Source organism: Sorex araneus, chromosome 5 (assembly GCF_027595985.1).
Source record: "Sorex araneus isolate mSorAra2 chromosome 5, mSorAra2.pri, whole genome shotgun sequence".
Lineage (NCBI taxonomy): Eukaryota > Metazoa > Chordata > Mammalia > Eulipotyphla > Soricidae > Sorex > Sorex araneus.
The window spans coordinates 55,695,799-55,717,358 of record NC_073306.1 but is presented as its reverse complement, the minus strand read 5'-3'; the positions used below and the strand labels follow the sequence as shown (position 1 = coordinate 55,717,358).

The window sequence follows — 21,560 nt, the reverse complement described above, 5'->3', positions numbered from 1 at the left end:
AGTTTGAGCGGAGAGGGGACGCAGAGGGCTCCCAGGGTGCTCAGAGCTCAGGGGCCATGCCTGGTGACACTCCTCCAACGGGGGCAGACAGTCCCAGGCTGGGGCCTGAGAGTGAGGTCCTGTCCAGACCGAGAGGTGTGGGGGACCCCAAAGCTATTCCTAGCAGTGCTCCGGGAGCCCGCCATGCACAGCAAGTCCTCCAGCCCTTTGGGCAACGTCCCCGCTCCTACCCAATATCCATGTACTTGGCGGTTGGAACTGTGTCCCTTGAAACATCTGTTAGAAACTCGTGGTTCTCTCCTCCCTCCTGGAGGCGCCATCAGGAGGCGTCAGAACCACCCCTTGTGCCGACACCCCTCACAGCCCTCTCCCAGGGCTGCTCTCCCGGCCCTCGCTGCTTGCACTGGGCTCGCCCTGCTCCAGCCAGGTACATCAGACTCACCTGTGGGTGCGCCTCCCTTGGTCGCTGCTTACTGGCCTTCCCCCGCCTCCAAGAGCCACTCACCCTCCCACTCCCCTGCCACCAGACACACAGGATTGCCTCAAATGGTGACTGCTAGCCGGCCTTCCTGCCCCTGCCTCGTGCACTGTGTCACCTGCACCCGCCAGGGGCTGCTAAGCCTGGAAGGTGCGTCTCAGAGGCCCCTTCTCTTGGCCACGGCTCTCAGTTATCTGGATGGAGGATGCTTAGCTCTTACCTGTGGGGGTTGCTGATGGTTGGACCGTGCTGTAGTGTTCGGGGGCTGCTCTCTATTCTGTACTGGGGGATCACTCCCGGCAGTGCTCAAGGAACCATGTGGGGCCAGGGATTGAACTGGGGTTGGCCATGACCCCTGCACTCTCCTTCCTAACTCTTTTTTTTTTTTTTTTTGCTTTTTGGGTCACACCTGGCGATGCACAGGGGTTACTCCTGGCTCTGTACTCAGGAATCACCCCTGGTGATGCTCAGGGGACCATATGGGATGCTGGGAATCGAACCCGGGTTGGCAGCATGCAAGGCAAACGCCCTACCCACTGTGCTATCGCTCCAGCCCCTCCTTCCTAACTCTTATCCATATCTTCAAAGATAAGACCAGTCCCTCCCCCACATCAGGGGAGGGTAGCACCCCCCACCCCCCCGCGAGGTGAGCCAAGTGCTCGGGATGGTAGCAGAGGGACCAGGGAGATAGAAATGCCACTGTCTTCACCTCTTCCGCCTTAGAGAGGCCTGATGCCTCTTCTGACAAGACCGGAGCAGAGGCCTGGGTTTGGCCCCCGCTCAGTCTGGCCCAGCACTGGTTTCCGGAAGGTCCTTTGGCCTCTTCATTTCTCCATGGAGAACGGAAGGAGGTGCTTAGCCCAGGACCTGGCCCGGAGATCTGGGAATGTCAGCTGCCGTGGTTTCCTGGTTCCTGAGGCCTCCCCAGAGCCTGCATGGAGCAGGGGGAGCCAGCTTGGGGGCCCGCAGAGGAAGGAAGGAGGGACGGATGTTTCCATTGGACTCCTCACCGTTCTCTTGGGCCACGTGGACTTTGGGCCCCTGTGGACATGGCCTGCAGGGGAAAGGCTCGCACCTTGCCCCCTTACCCTGGGGTTGGGCCACACAGATGGGGGCTGACTCCAGCATCTGGACGGATTCTTTTGAGATGGATTTTTTTCCTGGCATGTTGTAACCATTAAGTTTCAGGCAGGGGTCAGGGCCCTGGGCTCGATCAGCTCAGGTTACCTGCACAATTGAAATCCCTGGACCTGCACGGGCTAGTTTTGTCATTAAGGCGATCTGACAGGATTGATCCATCGGATCAATGGTTGGACATCAGTAGCAGGAAGCTGATCCGACGAGCCTGGACCCTCAGCCAAGCTCCTCTGAGATCTTCCGCTGAGCCAGCGTGGGTGCCCGGCCCCCGGGATGAGCCGGGGGGCCAGAGAGCTCCTCGGGCGGAGTGTGGGGTGCAGGCAGCACCGTGGCCCAGGCAGTGGCTACGGGCTGTGCCCTGCTCCCCGCGCTGGGCTAGGATTTCTGGGCCTGGGGGTGCTGAAGGTTCAAGACTCCTCCCAGGCCTGTGCCACCCAGACCCTGCAGGCTGGGACTGCCTCTCCCTTTGGGCTCCATGTGTGCATGTGAGTGTGTGCATGTGTGTGCATGTTTGTGTGTATGCGTGTGTGTGCATGTTTGTGTGTGTGCATGTGTGTGTGCGTGTGTGCACGTGTTTGTGTGCAGGTGTGTGCGTGACTATGTGTATGCATGTGTGTGCGTGTATGTGCATGCATATATGTGTGCCAGTGTGTGAGCAGGTGCGTGTGTGTACTGGGGAATCACTCCATGCCCATGTGTGTGTGCACATGTGTCTATGTGCTGGTGTGTGAGCAGATGTGTGTGCACACGCGCACATGTGTATGTGTGTGTGTATGTGTGTGTGTGTATGTGTGTGTGTGTGTATGTGTGATGGGAGATTTGGGAGTTTGGGAGTCAAACAGCTGTTTCCCAGGATGCTTCTCCCCAGGGCGTGATGTGGTCAGGCTGCTGGGAAGGGCCTCCAAGCTCCTGGAACCCGTCCTGACGGGGACTTCACAGCCCGGGTGGTGGGCTCTGAGGACGGTTTGGAAACACTTGCTTCCATATGCTCTTCCGCCCCTTCCTCTCTGGGCTGGCTCCAGACACTGACGCAGGAGGGCTGGCAGTGCCGACTCAGAGCCAGGCCCTGTGTCTCCGGGGTCTCCTATGAACAGGCAGCGAGACAGCGGGGCACAACCCCCAGGTGCCTGCGGGTCCTACGTTGCTGGGAAAGTCACCCCAGGAAGGGGTCTGGGAGACTGGAGGGACCGGGCTGTGGGACGGAGGGAGATGTGAAACAGGAGGACGAAAGGGAGAGGGGAGGCAAGGTGACACCTCTCCTCGGGCCCACGGCCCTTTCCCAGGACTGCCACGGGCCCCTGCCCCTGCCGTCGCGTCTGCACCCCATCCCGGCTCTCTCTCAGCTCCTCTCTCATGGCGCCTCTCCTCCCCCTCCAGGCTACCTGACAGTCAACATTGAGCCCCTCCCACCCGTGGTGGCTGGTGACGCCGTGACCTTGAAGTGCAACTTCAAGACAGATGGCCGTATGCGCGAGATCGTGTGGTACCGGGTAAGTCGTCTGTGCGCCCCCCTCGTGCCCCCCACTTCAAAGGGCCTCCACGGCCCTCCCGAGGCCCTCCCAGGGGTGTCCCCAGAGCCCCCCTGCGCTGGCCTGTGCCTTCGACCAAGTGCTGAAACCCTGCTCTGCTGCTCCCTCCTGGCCTCGTGTGTGTCCCCAGCACGTGCCTCCGCTCTGGACACCCCCCGGGCACCTGACGCTGACTAACTCAGCACACCCCAGGCCCCGGGTGCAGGGGAGCAAGTAAGAAATGTCGAAGATGGAGTTTTTGCAGTGTTCTTGGCATGAAAACACAAAGAGCAGAATGCTTCCTGCCTTCTTGAAAATTAAATTGCAGAGATAGTCTGCCTCCTAATTTGATTAGAGAGAGGACTGGCACCTAAGTTTAGATCTCAGGAGTGACGTTCTGCCAGAGACGAGCAGATGTCACCTGCCTGGGACTCAGGTGTCGGCAAGAGTCGGGTCAGCTTTGGGTCTTGGGCTTCCATGCCGACCTTTTGCAGTCACTGACACAACCTTGGTGTGTCTGGCTGGGGCACACCGGCCTGGCCTCCCCTTGCCACCAGGGACCGGGGCCAACAGGGCATGGGTCCAGCTGGCAGGCATGCGTCTCATCTCGTCACGTGCCACCAGCATGCAGCGCAGCCCTGCCATCTTGGTGAACGGATTAGGTAGAGACTGCTTCCCCTCCCTGCTCCCCCTACTCCACACATACACACACACACACTCACACACACACACACACACACACACAACTTCCCCTTCCCTGGTCTAAAACAGGGCTTGGCAAATTATTTTCGGCGAGTCCTGGATAGTAAATATTTCCCTCTCTAGGGACCATATGGTCTCAGTGGCAACCACTCAGCACGGCTGTTGTGCGAAAACAGCCACCAACACTTGCCCAGGGAAGGGCATGCAACAAACCACTCACCCCTCATTCACGGGCACCTAAGCCTGCCTTTCCTATCAAGTTTTTATGTCACAGGATTGTCTTCTTGGTTAAATCTCTCCCACCCCTCCCCACACCCCACCACCACCACCACCACTCCCACGGCAACCATTAAAAGATTCTTTTAAAGGTAGGTAAAAAGTACACAATGACAAAAATGCTTAGCTCCCAAGGGAATCTACGCAACAGGCGGTAGGCAGAATTGGTCCACAATGGCTGGCTGGTTGGCCACACCCTGATCTGAAATGGTCCCTTCCCAACCTCACTAAGTGCCATGGCCTTTCTTCCATAGAGCCCATGGATAATGGCATTAATCGGAACTGTGAAACTGTGGGGTGGAGCCAATGCAGGGTGGGGCGAGAGAGAATGGGGTGCAGGTGGATCTGTTCCTTCTAGCTATGGCCACACCCTACTGGCAAGCAACCTACAAGCTGTGGCCGCACCCTACTGGGAACCCAAGCATCAGGGGGTCTTGCTGGCACTCAGAACCCACCTCCTCCACCTCCCTCCTGCTTGGAACCATCCCGCTCACACTGTTTGCTCCTTCCAGAATGTCTGGTCTCTGGCTCTCCATCGGCCAGCCCCCACTCTTCAGCGGCCATGAGCTGGGCTCCGGACCCTCCTCTTCAGAATCACAGCCTCCACCCAGCTCTTTCTGGCAGCTGGGGGGGAGGGTGGGGGGCCCACAGGTGTGACCTGACATTTGGCACCCTGCAGGGCCCCTGCTTTTAAAAGAGGTTTCCGTTCTAGATAGATCAACAGGCCTAGAGAAAGTCAAGGCATATGTTAAATAGTGCCATGAACTGAATCTCTAAGAGGCGTATTTACATGATACGGGAGCTGCTTGGCTGACACACGCTGTGAGCATCTCATTAGCACCTGGCAGAAGGACTGGGATAAATTAACTCCAGCTCACTGCTGACGAGGGCACCAACGCACAGCTCTACCTCGGCCGCTTGAGAGGGGACCGCAGCAAGGGCCAGTGGGAAGATCTGCCCAGCCGGTGGTGGACAGAAGCGTGGAGATGGCAGAGGACCAGGGGACGGGGCTGCCGGGGGCGGGGGGGGGGGGTGGAGCCTGGGATGGGCAGCACCATGGACGTCTCCATGTCGTCCCAACCGTACAGGACCACAGTGTGGCGAGGAAAATCTCCTCGTGGTGCCCAAGCCACGATGGGCAGTGCCAGACCCAGGAGTGGGCTTCCCAGGAACCTTAACCCCAGGACTTTTGACGGAGGGATGGGAGGAAAATGCCCATTCTCCAGTTTCGACGGACACTCCTATCCCCCAGGCTGGACGCTGCCCTCACCTCCCGCCCCCTCCCTCTGCCTGGGCCCGGGGTCACCCTAATTGCCCTAAGAGTCAGTTATGTCTCCTAAGGGTGTCAGCCCCTGCACGTCGGGCCATGGTAGGCTGCGCTAATGAATTTATTTTACTTCATTTCACATCCTTTGACTGAGGGCCTCTGGAGCAGGGCTATGCAGATGTATGCAAATCACATGCAAATAGCTCGCTGGAGCCAAATGCTCGGGCCCTTTTGATTCTGTAGCTGGACGAGGTAGTGACTCAGCTGACTTGGTACTCTCCTGGGGCCCAGGGGAGTCCGCGTGCCCTTTGGTGGGGAGGATGTGGCAGAGGATAGGAGGAGATTCCAGGCAAGTGTCTCCGCACTGCCAGCCCGTCTGTACCTGCTACCGCCCCTTACCCCGGTGCTCCATTCCCAAGGAGCCAGCTGGGGCGAGCGATAAGAACCTACCAGGATGGGGCTCCCGAGCCCAAGGCCAGAGCCACAGTGAGGGGAACCCCGACGTCCTCCCAGTCCTCCCTCGAGCCCGCCTGGACTATGGTTTCACGGCCGCTCCGCACGTCTCCCCCGGGATCTCCCCTCCCCCCAAACAGAGAGCCGCCCCCTGGTTTGTTTTCTGTCGGAGTGTCTGCGTCCCTCCCCGGCTTCCTTCCCCCGTCCCCCGTGAAAGAGCTTACAGAGCCCGGCTTGGAAGGACATGAATAGATTACACAGGCCGGGCTGGGGCTGTGTCTCCAATCCCTTTAGAAGGGAAAAGCGGGGCATTGTGACGAGGCCGCCACTGCCCGCGCAGCCCAGTGGGCACAAAATGGCCTAAAACATGTGTAAATCCCAGCAGTCTCCCCTCTGGTCCCAGAGGCATTATCTTAGCGAAGGGTCATCCTGCGCTTTCAGAAACGTCGTGAATGGGGGAGATTCTCTGGGTAGACCCGGACAAGTGAGGCCATTGTCTTGGGCATGGGGACCATCTCCTTGGTGTTAATAAGACCACTGGCTAAACATTTGGGGAGGTCTTGGCTTACTGACCCCATGGGGAGGGGAGTAGGAGGAGGTGGCTGCACCTTAGACACCCCCCCACACACACACCAAATTGTGCATATTTGTAGAAGATGCCAAACTCTTCTACAAATGTGATCGGAACATGTGATCGGAGTGCCCCCTCCAGCCTCCCAGTCCACGATGCCCACTGCGGGTCATTTATCGCCTATGCCTATGTAAATATAAGTTCAATTAAATCAAACTAAAATTGTACTTCCCCAGCCAACCCCCCTCTTCCATGTGTCAGAGCTCACTAGCCCCTGCAGCTAACGGCCACAGGCGTGGACAGAGCAGAAGACCGAGAATGTTGCTACCAGCCGGGCCCCTGCTGGAGCACTGTGCTGCCCCTTCCCTGTGGCCCCGGGAACATCCTGTGCTTTCCCGGGGAAGGCATGTGCCACCGCCTGTCCTCCAGGCAAATGTGGACTCTAATGTGAGCTCCCCGGAAAGGAATCGTGTTTGTTTTGTAACCTGCCATCCCTGGACGGTGTGGGCGGCGGTGGGCGGGAGGAGCCTCACTCTGGATGGCTCCTTTGAAAACAAGTCGGCAGCGCTGTCAGCCCCTGCGGTGCTGGGTGTCATAGTTGTCTGTCAAAGCCCCGTTCAGCGTCAGGACGTTTCTCAGCCCATTTCACCCCTTCTCCGTGTTCCATCCACGGCGGCGTGGACTCCTCTCCCAGAGCCCATGTTCTCCGCTCACTCCCGTGGGTCTCCTTCCTTGGAAAGGTCTGCAGTGGCTAATGGAGGAGAGATGCGTTTCCATACTCGACTAGTAGGAGGCGGTGGCCTCACCACCAGACTGTCCTCCCATTAACGTCAGAAGAAAAAAACCCAACTTTGATTCTAGGAAACGAATGATAACAAGTCCTTTACTTCATCATCGCTATGCCTATAGTCGGGGGCTCATTCGGCAAAGCCAGTCATGCCAATATCAGTGACTGGCGTTAGTGAACCTTGACTACGTGCTCAGCATCAGATCCGGTGCATTAAGGCTGTGCTCTGATCATTTGCATGCCGGCCCTGTGAGGTCTATATTATGGTTAAGCCTGTTTTGCAGATGAAGAAACTGAAGCTCTCCAAAGAAAGAGACGTGCCTCGGTCTATGTTGCCTTCTCAAACATCTGCAGAAAATTCTAGGCTGTCCCTCCTCCACGATTCCCCTCTAGGGGAATCTGTACACTGGCTCTTACCACATCGCATCAAAAAACTCTCGGTCCATTGGGCTGTGAGCACATCCAGGTCAGAGGCCACGTCTCTTCCCTGCTGTATCTGGCATGCTGGGTACACAGGTATCATATTTAAGTGAGCAAAGGAAGGGGGACCGGGGATTCAGATTCACACGCACGTTTGCACAGTCTCTGCCAAGCCACCCACCTGTGTCTCAGGTTGGGCATGTGTGTCCAGCTATCTGTCTATGTGGGAGTGTAGATCCTGTATACTCGGGGGCGGGGGCGGGGGGCGTGGTATATAGGGGGGGAAGGGAATATTTCTTATTAGGGAGCACTGTCTAAACTCATTTAGTTGGAGGTCACCTGCCCAGCAGGCAAAGCCAAAGGTCTGTTTATATCATAGAAATCCATTAAACAGCCACAGAGAATCATGGGAACTTAACCTTTCGTGACAGTTTTTATCATCGCTCCTTTGTTTTGTCTCTTTCCTTCTCAATTTGTTCCTCAGAGCTGTATGGGGGCCGGGGTTACAAGGCCACAAAAAAAGAGAGCCACAGAGCAAGAGAGAGAGAGAAGGAGATCTACACACCATGATAACGCCCCCTCTTTCAGCAGCCCCTTATCTCGCTGCTCTCACCTTGCAGGGAATGTGTGCCCGGGTGTTTGTTCTGTGGCAGCGACACCTCCTTGGGGAGGCTACCTGAGCGGGGTGAGCTCCCGCCTCGGGGCTCTGCGGGGTGCCTGTGAGTGCGAGTGCTCCCGTGTCTGGACCACTCAGACAAAGGAGGAAGGCTGGGGTGTGAGACAGGTGGGACGGAAGGATGCCCAAGACCGCAGCACACCTGCATGTCTGGGACTTGGGGAGATAACTGAATCTCCGTGTAGGCTGCGGACACCCTCTGCAGCTGGGCAGGCAAGCACCCACGGTCCCGGCTCCTGGGCGACCACGTCTGTAAACCAACCACCTCCCGTATTTTAATGATCAACAAATCGTCCTTCCGTGTCTCACAGGAGCTTGAGAGCGGCAGAGAGAGAAATTACAGAACAAGAGAGCACAGTGCTTGGGTAGGATTACCAAGCCTGGATTATTTGAATTCCATCCCACCCCCGCCATTCCCAAGGCAGACAGACAGAGATAACACTTCAAGCCCGGGCCCTCTTTGTTCCTGTGTGATTATACTGGTGAACTCGCTGATTTCGGTTCTTGGAAATACCATCACAGCGCTAAACCATTTCAATGGATTTTAGCTCTCACTGCAGCAAGCAGTTATTTGAAAATGACTTTACTGGCATCCGTTGTCTCTCCGAGTCGAAGTCCTTGACAATGTTTTGTTGTCTCCAATAAAATAGAAAATGATGATCGTAAGTGTACATCACCGTCTAGAGATACCAGGAGGGCAGGATGGCAAGTACACTCTTGGTGATGAATAGTCACCGGGCCCACGTGCCAGGGAACCGGGCTGGACTGTCCCCTGAAACCTCTCTGGCTGGGTATCCCAGACTGGCAGTCTCTCAACCCTGACCGGCATCCTGCACAGATACTCCAGCTCCGTGGTGGAGGGAGAGAGGAAGGAGGAGCAGAGGCCTTTCCCTCTGAGCCAGGGCCCAGCCAACCCGCTCTACTTCCGAGTCTCAGCTCCGTCTCCCTTATTCTCTGAGACATCCCCGCCCCCCCATCTTACCACACCAATCACCCAAACAGAGCTGACTGTAAATGTACTAACACATCAGTAGAAACAAGAGCATGTTTCCAAGTCTCGTTCCAGTGCAAGCTTTTTTTTAATGCCCCCCCCCCCCCCTCCACCAGAGGTGGCATCAGTAGTACCAGGCAGGGAATCACACAGCCCCTCCTAGTGGGACCGGACTGATGGGAGAAAGCTCAGTCTCCCCCTAGAGGCCAGAGCATGCATTGCAATGGTTTCAGCCCCGCCAACCTTGGTTTTTCGGTGGACGCAAAGGGGAAAGGGCTGAATTTCCGACGCTCCCTTGGAATCATCAGAAGAGCCTATGAAAATATACTGAGGGCTGAGCCTCATTCCGTGGTTACTGAATCAAAAGTTGCAGGCTTGGAGCCTCAGGGCATTGGTGCTTTTAACCAGCTCGGCAGGTGATTGTAATACACTTGGCCCAGCCGCGAACCACACCGTGCCATTCGGGAAAGCTCTGACAAAGAGACCGGCTCCACTCATTTATCTAACATTTATTCACCACATATTTACTGAGCCAGCCGGTTCCCGGCACTGGGAGTGCATCAAAGAGCTCGACAACGAGAGCCTAGTTTCCTGGAGTTTACCTTGAGGAAAGAGTCAGGGAAGATCAACAAGAAAGGACCTGATCATGAAAAGGTTTGCCTGTCACAGAACAGGCTGGGGGAGGGGGGATGGAGGGGTGGGGGAGGGGCGGGAAGAGACTCATTTAAATGGAGATCTCAAAGGCAGCAAGGAAACAAGGACCCCATCCGATGTCAAAGTGGGGGACATGGGACTGGAGCAATAGCACAGCTGGTAGGGCGTTTGCCTTGCACGCGGCCAACCCGAGTTCGATTCCCAGCATCCCTTATGGTCCCCTGAGCACCGCCAGGAGTAATTCCTGAGTGCAGAGCCAGGAGTAACCCCTGTGCATCACCGGGTGTGGCCCAAAAAGCAAAAAAAAAAAAAAAAGTGGGAGACATGAAGCTTCATAGGCAGAGAAATTAGGACCTTTGGTCCAAAAGAGCTTCCCGCCCACCCAGAGAGCCCCTGCAGGGCTGGACTGAGGCCGGAGGCAGGGAGGGGGAGGCAGGCGGGCGCTCCCAGATGTAGATCCAGGTCACTTGAAGGGCAGAGGCTTGCTGGAGGGTCTCAAGCAGGGAAGGGACGGAATCTGGTTTGCTTCCGTGAAAGGCCACTTCTGGGTGCAGAATGGACGGTGGGAGGGGCAAGACTGGAAGCAGACCACGGCTTGGAAGCCGGCCTCACATGCTGGGGGGAAAGGCAGCTGAGATAGAGAAGGGAGCACCAAGTAGAGGACGCTTGGAGGGCCTGCTCGGGAGGGGAGATGCATGCTGAAAGTAGGTTATAGACCAAACATGATGCCACTTACTACCACCTGTGTTGCCAACCACAACACCCAAAAGGAGAGAGAGAGAGAAAGAGAGAGAGGGGGGGGCAATATGTCTTCCACATAGGTGGGGGCGGGGAGGAGGGGGTGGGAGGGATGCTGGGAACATTGGTGGTGGAGAAAGGGCACTGGTGGAGAGATGGGTGCTCGGTTGTTGTATGACTGACATGTAAGTATGAAAGTTTGTAAGTCTGTAACTGTACTTCGCGGTGATTCATTAATAAAAATAAACAAAGAAATAAAAGACGGGAAGCAGAGGACCACCTTGGAAGTGAGTCAGACAGCTCAGGACCAGGACGAGTGGCGAGGGGGAAGTTAAGGAATGCTGTCTGTGACCTGTAGGTGCTTTAGAGGGTCTTACGGATGTGTGGGAGGCATGAGGGCATGAGCACCTTCAGGTGGCTTCTGGATTCTAGGCTGGAGCCGCTGAGTGGGTGGGGCTGGGGGCGTTTACTGAGCCTGGGAGGCGAAGGGGACAGAGGGTGTTAGGGCCGATCTCTCCGTCATAACTCCAGGCATGGCCTTTGGACTACGGCTCCCCAGACGACCTCCAGGAGACCCTCCTCGAGTCTTCAAAGAACTGGAGAAGTAAAGGAGGGGGACCCACGTCCCTCCAGGGGGCATCTTTCAGGCCAGCCCTGTGTCATTAACTTGTAAAGATCTGTTTCCTCGATTGGTCAATGGCTCGATCGACTTCCCCTAAGCACCTCACAGGGATCCTGTGTAACAAATAAGCCTCTTGCAGATAAGTTGTTTCCGTCGCCCACACCGCAGGGAAGTAGGGAAGTGGGCAATCCATGATCTCATCCTTCTCTTCCACCTGGCCAAGTCTTACTCATTCTCCCTCCCCTCTGTGCCCCTGGACGAGTCTCCGACCCCTCGCCCCGAGACAGAATGAGTGCTGTGCCAGTTCTGTGTCCTCTTCCAGGCAAGACCTTGCTCCTGGTGCTCTGCTACTCATCTGGTTCTGACCTGGGCACAGAGACCCCAAAGTGGAATTGCTGGGCTTTCGGGGAGCCCGATTCCAAGCTCACGGAGAGCCCTCCCTACTGTACTCCACGGGGGAGGAACCAGACCTTTCCCACGAGCGGGGGAGGGGAATTCCTTTCCCAGCACAACCCCACCATCACGGATTGCTCCCAGTTTTTGATACGCGCTGTTCTCACTGTTGTGAGATGGCATCTCGCTGTCGTCTTGATGTGGATTTCCCTAATAATAAGTGATGGTGAGCATTTTATTGTGTGCCGGTTGACCATCTGTTGGTCTTCCTCAGAATAAGTTCCTGTTCATTTCCTTTCCCCATTTCTGGATGATGGGGCTTTCAGGGTTTTGTGTTGTTGTTGTTGTTGCTGATCTTTGTACTTTACAGATCTTGGATATCAACCTTTTATCTGCTCTGTCAACGGCAAATATTTTCTGCCACATCCAGCTTGCTGTTGTGTTTATTTTTGAGTTTTATTTATCTGCTTCTCCATGTGTGCTGTGGGGTCCCCAGACCCTGGAGGCCCAGGGAGGGTGTGGTTGCCCGTCTGGCCCCAGAGAGTATACCCAGTGGGTTGTGTGCATTTGTTGGGGGTGGGGAAAGGGTCTTCTCAAAGGGTCTGGGACATCCTTTGAAGAAGCTTAAGACCAGGACTGGAGCGATAGCACAGCGGGTAGGGCATTTGCCTTGCACGCGGCCAACCCAGGTTTGATTCCCAGCATCCCACATGGTCCCCTGAGCACCACCATGGGTTATTCCTGAGTGCAGAGCCAGGAGTTAACTCCTGTGCATCGCTGCCGGGTGTGACCCAAAAAAGAAAAAGAAAAGAAAAGAAAAAGCTCAAGACCTGAAGCCTACGAGTGTCTGGGTGTTCGTTGAAGGGGGTGCTTGTGAGTGAGACATGTGCAAGCTCAGGTCATCATGCTCCATCCTTGGGATGGCTCTAGAAGGCCAAGGGGTGGCCAGGCCGCCTCGGTAAGCTGGAGGCCCCTGAGCTTCCTGGGGGTGCTCCAACCAGCTCCCATGGGAAGGCCAGCAGGGGTTGCCTTGTGCTTCAGATACATGTGGCCGTGAGAGGGAGCTGTGCAGAGGCAGAGCTGGGGAAGGTTCTGGTTCTGGCAGCACGTCATTGCCCATCCTACCCCACCCCTGCTTCCTGGACAGGAAGGGAGGTATCAGACCAGAAAATTCCGTCAGCCCTGAGGAGTTAGGATGTCATCACTGCCAGTGGTGAGGAAGCTGTCTCCACCCAGAGGTGCTGCTAGGAGCTAATAAGAGCTCTGGGTTCCTCCCCTCTTCCCCCACCCCAACCACCACACACACACACACACACACACACACACACACACACACACACTGAGCCGGGCTGACAACCAGTTGGAGTTTCACGAATATCAAGGTGCTCTGTTGGATCACAGCGGAGGTATTCTTTGGAGGCATCCCAGACTCGGGGTGACCCTAAGAGCCTGGGGAGGCTGGCGGATGTGAGGGAACATGGTGATGACTGAGCTGACCTGGCGAGGTGGTGGGAAGGCGTTGTCCTCAGGGCCATGTACGACAGAAGGAGCCGGAGTCTGGGCCCAGAACGCCCTGCTGTGTGACCTGAAAGGAGACCATGCCCCCTCTCTGGGCCTCAGAATAAAGTGCAAGGGAGGAGAGAGGTGGTCTGTAGAGAATGCGCTGTTTCCTCCTTGCTTCCACCCTACCTTCTTCCTTCCCCCTCAGAGGCCCCTGGGCGGGGAGAGAGCCTGGTGCTCCCCTGTGAGGGAGCGCTCCAGGGAGCACTGTGCACACAGCCTCATCAGGGTGGGGATCCCGTCCGAGCAGCTGTCAGGGCACCTGATCCAGCGACTCCGGGGCTACGTGAAGCGTGGAGTGTGGCTCCCAGCAGACTCTGCCCGACTTACTCCTGCTGGGCTTCCCTGACAAGGAGGCTGGCTTAACTTGTCAGAGAAGGATTATCGATGAACTTCCACTCCACATGCTCACGGAATAAAACAATATGACTGAAATGAAGATGATGTCCCCCCAAACCAGCTCAGGAACCATTCCCCCTGCCAAGTCCGTATTCCCCACCTTCTCCATGCCCTGCAATGCTATCCTCGAGAAGGGGCACTTGAGCCTCCAGCCAGGGGTCTCACAGAAGCCCACAGGACCATTACACCCAGGAACTATCTCCCAGGGCAGACAGTCACAGCCCAGTGCTTCATACCACACAACCGATGGTACCATCACTGGCCCACAGGTCCCAAGGGGCCCTCATCACATTAAGAACCAAGATCAGGGGCTGGAGCAATAGCACAGCGGGTAGGGCATTTGCCTTGCACGTGGCCGACTCGAGTCCAATTCCCAGCATCCCATATGGTCCCATGAGCATCGCCAGGAGTAATTCCTGAGTGCAGAGCCAGGAGTGACCCCTGTGCATTGCCAGGTGTGACACCCCCCCCCAAAAAAAAACAAGAACCAAGATCAAGGTCACTGGTCTAGCACACCAAGTCTTACTCCATTCTCAAGCTCCATCAACCAATTTCTCCACCCTTGCTTCCTCCCACAGCCACATGGGCACATGATTGAAATCATATGGCCTATTTGCAATTCTCAGAACGTGCCAACTTGCTTTCCCAGCTCTGTGCCCATACACGGGCTGCTTGCAACGCCCTCCCCCCACCACCTGGCAACATCAGTTTTTCCTCTGACATCAGCTGCTGGGTCACCCCAGAGACCTGTCTCCATCCAACCTTTGTGACCTGGAATGTGTCAGACCCCGTGGCACTTTTCCAATGCTCCAAAGTCTACTTTATGATAACCCAGTGGCCTCAGGAGCCTTGTACACAGCAGATACTATATGCAAAGCATGATGTCTGCGAACTATGTGGCCTTGTCTTTCGGAAGCTTGTAGCTGAGCTCACGTGAGGATGGTTCAGTCAGTGCTGCACTGAAATTGTGTCCCGAAAGGGCAGGTGTATGTTAGAGGAGCGCTCACTACCCGGGAGCTGGGTATTACTGGAATGTCTCTCTTAGAATACACACCTCCTACTGGCAGGTGACTGTTTTCTTTGTAACTTCCTCTCCTGTGCATGTAGAATGATGCTAAGCAGATGGGCAGATGTATAGATGGATGGTCAGATGGGAAGACAGGTGAATGGATGGATAGATGATGAACAATCAGGTGGATTGGTTGATGGGTGAATAGATGAAAGCATGGGTGGTTAGATGGACAGATAGGTGGGTGGATGGATGGATAGATGGATGGGTGGACAAATGGTCAGATAGGGGGGTAGATGGATGGGAGGAGGGGTGAATGGTATACCTTATGTGGCCCAGAAGAACATGGACATAAGCTTTTAGTTGAAGAGGTAGGGAATTTTCTCACAACTTAAGCTTTTCTGCAGTAGATTGATGTCTTGGGGGACTGGTGACATTCCTCTCATAGATTGATGTCTTGGGGACTGGTGACATTCCATCCCTGGAAGTATCTAAACAAATTAGAGTAGCTGCCTGTCACAAATGGAATATAAAGGATTTCTAGCTTCCTGACCCAAGTGGGCACAGAGCGGCTGATCCTGTCCATTTCAGTTCTGGGATTTCATGCCTCACGTTCATCTACTCAGTGCCGGCACCATGATAAAGCGGGGAGCCGCATCCCGCCAGCTTAGCAAGGCTGCACATCACGTACGTGGTGCCAGGTGTCCAGAGAGCTCCTGCCTCCCCTACAGAGGGTGGCTGTGAGTGTTTGGGAATCAGACCTGTGTGGCTGCAGACGTCAGGGAGATGGCTCAGTGGCTAGACCCCTGACTGACAAGCACAGGGCCAGAAGTCTGATCCCCAGTGCCACCACAGACTCCAAATGCCATCTGGGCAGCTCTGGCATCCGTGATCCCTGCACCCACACTGCAGCCAGGTGTGGGCAAGCTCCCAGCAAGCACCACACTGCAAAGATGCACGACCCCTGGGGCAGTGTGAACCCCGGGGCAGCACTTCGAAGCAGCACAACTCAAGGGGTCTGGCCCCCGAGAGCACTGTGGCCCTTTGTGAGCGCACCACAGTCTGGTGTGCCCACTCTCACGCCCAGCAGGCAGCATCACTGAAATGTGCAAACACGCAGCCCGCATGTGTGTGCCCAGGTCATCCCAGCAGGAGAAACGGAGGGAAGGGAAGGAGGGAATGTCCAGAAAGGCCCCAACCTGAGGGACTGTGCAGAGAGGAGAGGTCACGGGCCCTGGGGGCTGAGAGGAGCCGGAAGTTGGTACAGCCTGATCCTGAAGTTCGGTGTGCAAGGAAGCCCTGGGAAGCACGTTCATGAGAGTCCCGTGGGCACTTACAGGGAGCCCCTGTCCGGGGTTAAGCTTGCAGGCCTGCCTGGCCTCCCTCGGTGCTCCACCGGGGGGCGCCCTCAGAGAAGGAAGAGGGGCGCTGGGGCTAGAGCCCTCTTAGTCCCCTTTCAGGGGTTGGGCCGTGGAGCCCCTTGCCCATCCCTGTGCCACTAGAGTGGTGGAGCCCCATCTTGACCCTGGCTGCCGGACTCAGCAGCCAGGCCCTTCCTGGTGGGCGACACAGAAGACCCTAAAGAGGGACGGGACTTGGGGAGACGGGCAGTCTGAAGGTTTACTGTCACCTCCTCTTTGCCGCCTCCTTGAGGTTTCGGTCAGACGCTGTGTCGGGGATGTTACAGAAACTACCCCTATGAACCATCACGGGAGTCAGGCCACGCTGGTACCCCCTCCACGGGATTGGGGACCCTGAGTTTCAGGAAGGCTGTGACAGCCAGCGGTCCTCACCGACAGTAAGGTGTGGGTTGCACGCGGACTTCCCTTCCCAGCGCCTCGGAGTCCAAGTGGGTCCATGCACCTACAGGTGCATTCTCAACCTGCCTTGGGAAGCTCCACCACGTCCACCTCCAATGACCTGTAGCAGCCAGGAGGGCTAGCGGGGTGGGCGGGGCCAGGGACAGGAGGCGGGGCAGGTTGTGGGTGGGCGGGGCCAGAAACGGGGGCGGGGTCAGCCTCTGGGTGGGCGGGGCCAGGGCTGGGAGGCGGGGCAGATCGCGGGGTGGGTGGGGCGATAGAAGAGGGGCGGGACCTGGTGCTGGTGGGCGGGGCAGTGGAGAGGGGCGGGGTCTGGCGGGAGCCTTGTGGTCCTCTGCTCGGGGCTGTCCTCATGATCCCACAGCTGGATCACCTGTCTGCAGAGTGGCCCTCAGGCTCACACCGAGGCTATCACTGTCAAAGGGAGCCCAGGGAAACAGCTTCCATCCCACAGAGCTGCACATTCCGCCTGCTCAAAGTGCAGGCAGGTGGAAGGAATCAATCCTGCCTTCCCCGCCTCCACCTCTGAGCTTGCTCCCTTCCACCCAGAGCATCCCCCAGTCCCGCAGGTCTCTGCTGCTCTTGGAAACCGTTTGCAGAGCCTCCCCAGAGCCCATCTGTCCTTCTTTGAATCAGGAATCCCGCTTATTGAGGGAGCCAGGTGGCCTGGATGCACGGAAAGTCTGCATTGGAGGCTACTCCTCAAGAAAGGAAGTTTTATTGTTATTATTTTATTATTATTATTTTTGCGAGGCGGAGGAGTAACTCAAACGAATCTAAACAAGTGTTGTCAAGTAGTGGTTCATGGGGGACCCGCTTTAATGGTTATAATAATCATTTTAATTGGCACATTAATTATACGTGAGCAGGTGCTTCCAAAATAATTGAGGGTGTTGGAAAGCTGTTTATTTCCTTAAGTGCTTTAAACATTCCCCTTTAACCCTGTTTACTCTATGAATTTCAAACCAGGCAAGCCCGTTCTTTGGAGATGGGAGGGGTGGAGCCTGCCTGAATCCTTGGGCCCCTGAATCAGTGAATTCTTCACTTCATTCCTTCAAGCACCAACCCCACTCCTCTGATAAATGTCTGCAGAGTTCTGGGCCACAGCAGGGAGAGGCTGTCACTGGCTCACAGCTGCTGGGAGAAACAGGATGACAGTGAGGCTCAGGGGGTGCCCAGCCCAGCCTGGAGCTGTTCCGAAAAGAGCAGCGGCTGGAGGGCAGGGCAGGCAGAGGCTAGAGCAGTGCAAAGGCCCCGGCAATTCCCACCCAGGGCTGGAGGGGCAGGTGAAGAGGAGGAGAGAGGGAGAGGAGGAGAGTTGAGTCCTCCAGAGATGCGGGAGAAACGTGCCACATCCTGAGGTCCATTCAGGGGAGCTGGGGTTCTACTGAAGGGAAGGGAGCGGTGACTGAATTCTCACCTTCAGGGCCAGGCATGTGGCTCAGTGGCAGAGCTGCTGCCTGGTAGACTGTGATGTCCTGAGTTCAATCCCCAGTACCGTGACCTCTGACACTGCAAGTACACACACACACACACACACACACACACACACACACACAGAGAGAGAGCAACAGTGACAACAGGACAAAGCACCAATTTGTTAGCTCTGGATACCCCTCCCTTGAGAGATAAGTGTGTCAGACTTGACATGACCAAAGCAACATTCCATGTTTCTCCCCCAAACCTGCTGCTCCCCATTGCTCCCCGTCTCTATAAATGTTGTCAGCAGCCACCTGGCTGCCAAGGCTCCCGACCTAGAGCTCTGCCATGTCTTTCTCCTTGCCCTGTCCCATCCCCCATCCCCTCACCTTCGGGTTTTCCGTTTGGTCAGCCCTCAGGAACATGGCTAGAACCCACGGGCTGCCACAGTCTCTATCGCCACCTGGGGCTCTAGAGTCCACAGCCCCCGAAACCACTCCCGAAGCTTCCAATCCTGTACAATCCACCCCCCCACCCCACCCCCAGCAACCAGGGCGACCTCTTAGAAATAGAACCAGATCATCGTATTCCTTGGGGGGTTTAACATGATCAAGCTCCAAGGTACCACTCTGACTGTGGGGATACATCCCTGGCATCCTCTTCTAATGCCTGAGACAGCACCTCATAATTTCGAAGAGCACAAAAATCTGAGGTTAGGTTTCCTGGGGTCAAATCCTGGCTTTGACACCTTAGACGCTGTGCGACTGACTTAGGGATCTGTGACACTTAGAAGCAGTGTGACCATCTATACCCCAGTTCTCTTGTCTCTAATAGGAGATGAACTTGGGAATAGTGCGTGGTATTTTATAAAGGTTGGTGCTATGATTTATGAAACTAGTTATAAAAGTCTTATTCTATTGTCCAAAATATCAGGATAATCATACAATATTTTCTGTTTTATTCCTGGTTTTTATAAGATTACATTTGTTGTTACCAAATTATATATGATTTTTCTTGCTAGTTTCTAGCTATTTTTTTTTCTTTTTGGGTCATATCCAGCGATGCACAGGGGTTACTCCTGGCTCTGCACTCAGGAATTACCCCTGGCGGTGCTCAGGGGACCATATGGGATGCTGGGAATAGAACCCGGGTCGGCCGCGTGCAAGGCAAACGCCCTACCCGCTGTGCTATCACTCCAGCTCCCTCTAGCTATTTTTTTAACCATGTAAAAGAAGTTTACTTCTATTCCAAGTTTACCTAGAGTTTCTATAAAGTTAAGTGCTTCTTAAGAACCCATTGAAGTAATTATATGGCTTTTCTCCTTTAATTTACTAATACCATGAATTATGTTGATAGTTTTCCTAATATTGAGCCTCCATTGGGTTTTTATAATATCTTTAAACAAATATCTTGTGTCCCAAATTAAAAAGAACTCAAGTATTTATTATTATAAATTGAATCGTTTTTATTGGATTTTCTGTGCATATTCGGGATGTAAGAATGCAATGCAATTGATTTGGGGTGGCTTTCTCCAGCGTCCTGCAAATTAGATGAATTCATTTATTGCCTTTAACAGGCAGATGGTGGCTTTCCTTGTCTTGTGTAGGCATTCGTCTCCCAGCTGATTTTTCCATTCTTGTCTTTCCTGAATTGGGGATATAGCATAGGAGTCGGTGACTTGGGGCATTCTGTACCTTGATGTGTCAAGCACTGAATAGGTCTTGCATCCTGCCTCATCTTGCTTGTTCTGCTCTGACAGGTGACCCCCCACCCCCCATCCACTGTGGTATTATGGACCTGATAGAGGCAAAGAATCCCAGCAGGTCCCAAAGCCACTTTAATTCTGATCAGGGTCCAAACACTGTTAACCCTTGGGCCGGGCCGGACATTACCCCGTCTCATTTGCATTCGCTTCCCCCTACCCTCACCAGTAGCTCCCACCCTTAGGAGTCTGCATCTCCTGGTACCCTAATATACTAATACCCTGATATCCTGTCCCCTCGTACCCCTCAGTTTCATCCTCCTATGGAGGTTAGGACTCCCACCAACACTCTCTTCCCCCCCCAACACATACACTTTATTGAAACACTTTGAACACAAAGTGGTTCATAATGATTTCTTGTAGGTATTCAGTATTCCAACACTAGTCCCCACTGTCATTTTCCCTTCACCACTGGGAAAATGGAGATCTCCACTCCATTTTCCCAGTCACCTCACAGGCCTGCCCCCATAGCAGGCCCACAATAATTTTTTTTATATTGCTTGTTACAGCAAATGGCTAAAGGAATGATCAAAATATATTTCATTAGAAGAAAATTAGTGAAAATTGTTTATCTCATCATCACTGTATCACTGTCATCCCGTTGTTTGTCAATTTACTCGAGTGGGCACCAGTAACGTCTCTATTCCCAGCCCTGAGATGTTAGCAGCTTCTCCTTACTCGTCTTTCCCAATGATTGGAGGCTCTTTCAGGGTCAGAGGAATGAGACCTATCGTTACTGTTTTTGGCATATTGAATACGCCACAGGTAGCTGGCCAGGCTCTGCCCATTTGGGTATCTCATCATGGGGACATTAGACCCTTGTCTGAAGGGTTACTAAAATACTGTTACAAGTTAAGCCTTCTGTGCTCATGTTTTTGTTCATCGAGATTGGTTGACTTCTACATTACATCACACCCAATCCAGTGTGCTACCACTGGATTGACAGTGCTGTAAAATTTGAAGACGTCCAGAAAATCCAGAATATTTAACGGGGGCAGTCCAACTTGTGTAAAACACAAAAATAAAAAGAAGAAGAGCACGGGCAGCAAGGCAGGGAAGGGACAGAACGGAGCCAAGATGGTTGGTCTCACTTGCAGTTTATTCCAATTTTCCCTCTATACACTCTCCTCTGGAACTCTCCTCCTCTTCTTCCTCCCCCATCCTACTTCATTCTCTCTCTCTCTCTGCCTTTCTCCCGGCTCTCCGTCTCTCTCTCGATCTGTGGATCTGGCCCCCAACCCACTCTTACAGCCTAGTTAAATCTCCACAGCAAGAGGGGGTTGGGGCATACACATAGGTGTGGTCAGCAATAGGGTAAGGTTCTTTTCCCTCAGGGGATGCTTCTCCTAGGACTTAATTCTCTTTCAGCAGGAGGATCCACCCAAGGGCAGAGTCCCATGAATGTGTTTCTCTTCTCCTCAGCCAGCAAACATATAAGAATTCATAATATTAATCATTTTGTATGGACACAATAAGAGATGCATTAAAGCTTATAGAATTGTTCTCCTGGGGCCATCTCAATCTTAGACTACAGTGCTCAGGCCAGAACAGTCTTTCCTATCCTTAGCAGGGTCCTAGTCTCATCATTACTTTTGGATCATGACAGCATTTGTCTATGATCAAGCTCTTAACTTATAGTTAAGAATTAGGCACTTTGGCCAGGCCCATCTCGATGCCAGGGTAGCACATAACTCACCGCTTGCCCTGGATCCTTCCTGTCCCTCGTTGGGACCCTGCTTTTGGGGTGCTAGGAACTGAGGGCAACTGAGGCTTAAGTGGAGAAAGCAGATGCTCGGGAGGGAATAATAATCGAGGCCAATTAAGTCCCAAGTTATAAAAACATAATATTGTCTTCTTGTGTCTATACAAAAAAGACATAGCTTTAAAGTAAATTATTCAAAAGGCATAAAGAGGAGAG

At 54.4% G+C, this 21,560-nt stretch overlaps 1 protein-coding gene across 2 annotated transcripts in view; it reads left to right on the top strand.

The window, feature by feature from the left end:
- Positions 1-21,560, top strand: part of IGSF21 (immunoglobin superfamily member 21) — a 252,856-nt gene that overhangs the window by 101,233 nt on the left and 130,063 nt on the right. For both annotated transcript variants that reach the window (XM_055140229.1, XM_055140228.1), the window contains exon 2: positions 2,993-3,105. In XM_055140229.1, coding sequence (XP_054996204.1) covers positions 2,993-3,105 — 113 coding nt within the window. The remainder of the gene's footprint in view (positions 1-2,992; positions 3,106-21,560) is intronic.